The sequence below is a fragment of the Peromyscus maniculatus genome, chromosome 1 (genome assembly GCF_049852395.1).
Source record: "Peromyscus maniculatus bairdii isolate BWxNUB_F1_BW_parent chromosome 1, HU_Pman_BW_mat_3.1, whole genome shotgun sequence".
Taxonomy (NCBI): Eukaryota; Metazoa; Chordata; class Mammalia; order Rodentia; family Cricetidae; genus Peromyscus; species Peromyscus maniculatus.
In genome coordinates this window covers 181079556-181085555 of record NC_134852.1, presented here as the reverse complement: position 1 = coordinate 181085555, position 6000 = coordinate 181079556, and the positions used below count along the sequence as shown (strand labels likewise).

At 46.5% G+C, this 6000-nt stretch overlaps 1 protein-coding gene across 1 annotated transcript in view; it reads left to right on the top strand.

The window, feature by feature from the left end:
- Positions 1-304: 304 nt before the first annotated feature.
- The window catches only part of Ak3 (adenylate kinase 3), a 30300-nt gene continuing 24604 nt past the window's right edge, over positions 305-6000 (top strand). The window contains exon 1 of the mRNA XM_076561909.1: positions 305-637. Within this exon, the coding sequence (XP_076418024.1) occupies positions 487-637 (151 nt within the window). The 5' untranslated portion in view covers positions 305-486. The remainder of the gene's footprint in view (positions 638-6000) is intronic.

The window sequence follows — 6000 nt, the reverse complement described above, 5'->3', positions numbered from 1 at the left end:
GCAAGCCAGGGGAGCGGAGGGGATACAAAATGGGGCACCTGGCTTCCTGTCGGGACTGAGTAGGACGGGGCCTGACTCTTAGAAAGGGCTAAGGGTGAAAAAGATGAGCACAGAGAAAACGAAACCCAGTCACCCAGAGGTGGCCAAGGGGCGACTAGAAGTAGAAGGGAACTCTCAGAGGTTGCCCACTCGGGAGAATGCACTCGGGCGCAGCCTGCAGGTTGGGACCAGGCAGCACAGGGCAAGAGGGTCTGGGGATGCCGAGAGGCGCGGGGTGGAGCCGAGGGGAGCGGGGTGCAGGGGCGCGGAGGGGCGGTGCAGCAGCGGGCGGGGCGGCCCCGGTGGCCAGCGCTCACTTCCGGGAGAGCCTGGCGCCCTGGCCACCGCCCGCTCGCAGCTGCCAGCTCGCTGGGGCCGTGGAGCCCGTGAGCGTGCAGGCCAGGCCGCAGCCCAGCGTCTGCGCAGCTCGGGCCGCCGTCCGTCACCATGGGGGCGTCGGGGCGGCTGCTGCGCGCCGTGATCATGGGGGCCCCGGGCTCCGGCAAGGGCACCGTGTCGTCGCGCATCACCAAACACTTCGAGCTGAAGCACCTCTCCAGCGGGGACCTGCTCCGCCAGAACATGCTGCAGGGCACAGGTGGGAGCTGAGACCGAGGGCAGGCAACGTGCGATCGTCCCGGAGGGGCTTTGCGGGCCGGGGTCGAGGGTCCTGCAGCGCTCCCCGATCTCGCCCGGGGAAAGCCGAAACCTCGGTGGGCAGCTTCGGGTAGATTGCGGGGGTGGGGTGGGGTGGGGGTGGGACTAGAAAGTTCAAAGACTGAAGGAAAGCCCTCGGCCTTGTTCTAGGCGCACATCCGACCCGGCTGGCAGCTGCAGGGGGGCCTAGCCTGGGGAGCTGTACCCGGCTCTACCACGTGTCCTAGTACTCGGAAGGCAGGCTTCGACTCTGCCAGGGTTAACTTTCTTTTCTACATCCCCCCCACTCCCGCCCCCCGCCCGACTCCCGTCCTTGGTAAACTCCGTGGGATCTTGTAGTCCTGACCTTTCTTCAAGGTCAAGTATTATTTATTCTTTTTGCAGACACAAAATTGGCTTAGATTTTGATGCCCGCAGACATTTCTTAGGCACGAAAGTTATCCTTGTGCACGGTTACATAAACGATTGTGTTTCTCTTGCCAAATTCTTCTAACTCAGCATAAACCTAGTCAACAAACCACTTTACAATGGACGGGCTTGTGGTAAGTTCTATTTTAAGAAAAGCATTTTAAATTTATTTTTTGAGACAGTGTCATTCGATGTAGCTAAAGTTAACTTTAACTTGAGATCCTCCTGCCTCAGCCTCCCTAGTGAGTGCTGGGATTACAGGCGCCAGCCGACTAACAGCTGCAGGCTATTTTTAAAAAGTGAACCCCAAATGTTTTCTTCACAATAGCGGGTTCGTTGACCTTCATTTCCAAACTAGTGCCTATTTTGAAATTCATTTGAAGCTCATTTACGTAGAAATAATACCTGTTCAAGGTAAAAGAAAAAAGAAAGGAAGAAGAAAGTAAAGGTCCTGGAGAGAAGGGAAACCAGAAGGAAAGAAAGTAAAAGCCAAGCTTTGTCTCAGTCCCTGCCCTGTCCTGCTCTTCAGAGAGAAACAATCCATTTCCCTCCGGAAGTGTCTCTTTATGTACAAGCACTTGTGTGTACTCTCTGTGTTGAATCTTGTTACCATATATTTACTCAGCTCCCTGTTTTCACACTGTGATCCAGTCCGTCATCCCATATGGCCATTACCCTGTTGGTTTAGCCACCCGTTTGCTGAATCTACCTGATTTATTTTACCTGTCCCCTTCCTCCTGAAGGGTGCATAACTACTTTGCAGGAAAGGGTGCTTTTTTTTGTTTTTGTTTAAAAGACACTGACTTTCACATGGGGTGGGGGGAATCCACACACTGTTTTGAGTTTCTTTGGTTGGCTCCTCAACACCCCTGGAGCCTGCTTTTGTTCTCTTCTGATGTTGACCTTGAAAAATAATAAAGGTTGCAGTTAATTAAACTTTATCAAAAGGTTGTTTGACTCTTGCTAAATGTTCGTAGTGCAACAGATTGCAATTTTATGGAGGCCAAACAGTCCCCAGTCCTGGAGACTGCCTGGTTGGTTTGCTGCTATCCAAAGTACAGAGAAGGACTTTAGGGATGACCTGCAGGCTGACTCAGCTCACCTGACTGAGTGGTAAAGAATGCTCACTGATTTCGGGAAACACAGACCATTTTAGGAGTAAATGAAGGGGCATTTGAATAAAGCAACAGTGCTCCTTGCTTCATTTTAATACCTGCAAGAGTCAGGAATGGCAACTGGAACATGGAAGGGGGAGGGGGGCGCAGAGATGTTCAGTGGCTCATTCTGTAGTTTAATGGGCAGCTCTTTTTTTAAGACACAGAGAGACAAATACTTTCTTAAAACCTTAAAGATTCATTATCAGAAGTAGGTGTTTTTTGTTTTAACAGGATCGCTCACAGTAGCTTTGGCTGGTCTTGAACTTGTAGCAATCCTCCTGCCTCAATCTCATGAGTGTTGGGATTACAGACCCACCAGTCCCTGCTAGAAGAACTAAGGTTTGTGAAAGAAGTCTTTGCAGGTCAAAGTTCAAGGTACACACAGGAGGTTAGTCTGTTCAGCTGGGAAAAGTTACAGATCTCAGAGGGAAGCCCCGGCCAGGCCCCTAGGGATGGTTTCCACATCTGGCTGATGCCTGAAATCCAGAACTGGCAGGTCCTAGAATGGTCGGGTCACTTGCTCTTCAAAGAAGTATGGCAATGCCTTAGCAAGAACAGAAGACGAAGCTTGGGAGTATCATGAGATTGTTTTCACAGATGTTAATAGTTTGCTATGCAGAGTATTTTTCACTAAATGGTATCCAGCATGTCCCATAGGTCAGGAGTGAGAATACAGTCCCATTAAATATTTGTGAAAGGATTGGATATTTCCCAAAGACACAGCCAAAGGAGAACTAATCTTTAAAAAAAAAAAAAAAATGGTAAGAAAGAAAGGGCCTGAGAATTCAGGATAGGAAACTGACTTCCTGTGCGTTGGCCTCTCCAGGGGACATGGCTGGTTAGCTTTTGGTGCCTTCTTGATTCTTCTCTTTCTCCGGGTTGCATCTGTGTGCAGTTGTACAATCGTTATTAGATGCTTTTTATTCTCATTTGTTGTGAGCACGTCTCAAACTTAATTTCAGGAAGGTTGCACAATTAATTTAAACTTTGCCCTTGCTATCAGCTATTGATTTTTTTTTTCTGGAGCCTGTGCAAGCTAAGGAAGCACTGAACCCCAGAGCTGGCTCTGCAGACCCCTATTTCCTGGACATTTATGTTGTTAGCTGTTTTCTGCTGTAATAAATACAGCTGTGCACCCGAACAGCTGGCTGCAACTTTGCTTCTTTTTCCTTTGACTAAATTCCAAGTGTGGCATAGGAACAAACCATCATGTCACGAAAGTGCTGTTTTCTAGCGCCCGACTATATAGTCGTCTAAAATGTGTTTGGTGGCAGCGGGAGGATCTATTCCTTCCGGCAGTAATCGCTTCATTGTTACCCATTTTTGGACCTAGATCCCTTCCTCAGCTTTACGTTTGATTTAAAATGCAAGTTGTGGGTAGTATTCATTAAGACAAAAAGTGTACGTGAGAAAAACAGTCAGCCCCAGAGAGATAACAATGGCTCTGGAAACACTGGGTGACCTGGTGACACTTGCAGGTCTGAGACCCTAGAGCACCAACCAGGACAGTGGAGTCAGAAGGTTGGGATCTGAGACTCACACTGTTACTGTAATCCTCATTCCTTTCATGAGAAAACTGAGTGCCACAGAGGTTGAAGAACTCCCTCAGGGATAAACAGCCTTTCTCTACTCACCTGGGTAGCACATATGAAGTTGGTATGCTACAGAATCCATTATGCTCATATGCACATATGAAGTTGGTATGCTACAGAATCCATTAGTATGGGCCCAGACAAGGGTGAGATTCAAATTCATGAACTACCCCCTCCCATATACACAAAACCCCAAATGAAACTAAACAGCATGTTCTGGGGTACCAGAGTGGAAACCCAGGCCTCAAGCGCCAGTTATATATTCTTTCCACAGAGCAGTACTTCCCAAGTACTTCCAAGTACTTCATGAGGTCATTTTAGATAGACTTTTTCTTTATTTATTTCAAGGTGTATTTGCCAAAAAGAGCATATATTTTGTGAACATTTTAGCTTTTTTAAAAGGTGTGTTGCTTAAAGGAAACATAGTGAGAATTCAGATGTGGCAGACCTCCTAAGGTGAGCATCTGAGTGGCACAGTCTGGCCCCTTGGTGGGTGCTTTCTTTGTGGTGCCAGACTAGAGGGCTGACCCTTTATCTCATTTAAATATCATCTGTATGTTGGGAGAGTCTAACTCAGGAGATAATCTCGGGTCCCCAAGTGTCCATATGGCCAAGCATCATTGTGTGGACCCACGAAGCATAGTGTATATAAGCAAGACACAGACTGATGGTAGAACAGATTATTTTTATAATGGTGATTTGTAATAGTCAATACATTTACATGGTTTGGAATTCCAAAAAGACATCTAAACGAATAATTAGTGATGAGAGCCTTGTAAGAGATTTCATGCCCTGGGCAGTGGTGGCACACACCTTTAATCCCAGCACTCAGGAGCCAGGCAGATCTCTGTGAGTTTGAGACCAGCCTGGGCTACAGAGTGAGTTCTGGGAAAGGAGCAAAGCTACACAGAGAAACCCTTTCTTGGTTAAAAAAAAGTATATATATATATATATATATATATATATATATATATATATATATATATATATATACACATGACTTGACGCTAGCCTGTCTTCCCTTAGTGTTTTCTGTAAGTGGGAGCCCAAGTCCATGATGTACAGAACCTTCAACAGTCAACAGTGTGCTTTCCAGGAGTGCTTCATTTCTCCCCTAGCACCGCCCGGTTGGCATGACTCACTGCCATGGAACTTCAACATTCAAAGTGTATGTATGTAAAATCCAGTGCACGTAGTATATCACAGTTGGGTAACTGTCGCCACAACAGATTTTAGAACATTTTTATTACCCACAAAAGAAACCTCTTACCTATGAGTCACTGCCATCCCCACCCACCCCACCCAACCCTCTGGCAACAGTACTGTATCTTTCAGTTCTCACCTTCTGGACACGTCACAGAAATGAAATGGGAGTCTGCAGGCTTTCTCTCTGGCTTCTTTCACTTAGCATATTATTTGTCTTAATTATATCTATTTACTTAGAGTGCATGTGCACTTGTGTATATATGTGCCAGACTATGTATGTGGAGGTCAGAGGACAACTTGGGGTGGGTGGACTGTCACTGTCTATCATGTGGGTCCAGGGATCCAGCTCAGGGTGTAAGGCTCAGTGGCAAGCATCTTTGACCTCCGGGCTGGGTCTGTGGTTTTGACACTGTCTCACTGTGTTGCCCAGGCTGAAGACGAAATCTGGGCTCAAATGATCCTCTTACCTCTGCCTCCTGGGAGCTGAAACTTGGGGTGAATGCCACTGCTGAGCTTGACTTGGGCTTTTAAAGATCCCCTCATGCTGGAATATTAGGACTTGGTTACTTTTTATTGTGTTATATGGATGTTTTACATTGTGTTTAGTTGATATTTGAATTAGCTTCCTTTTTTCATTATTTTGTGTCTAAGTAATTCAGAGCAATCTTAAAAAAGAGAAATTGGTTTAGGATTACTGCCACAAAAAGTAAGCTGCTAAATTGTTGTGGTTTTTTCCTTTCATTTTTCATATACAAAACAAGGGTTTCCTTTTGATGTTTTCAAGCATAGCTGTCACTGTATCTTGTTCTCATCTGTCCCCCACAGCACACTGCCCAAATTCATAGATTAATATTTAATAAAACACCATAGCTGGACCTCAGGAGAATCCTGACCCTTGTCTGTGTGCCCACGTACTGATCCATCTGCCCACTGATGGATGG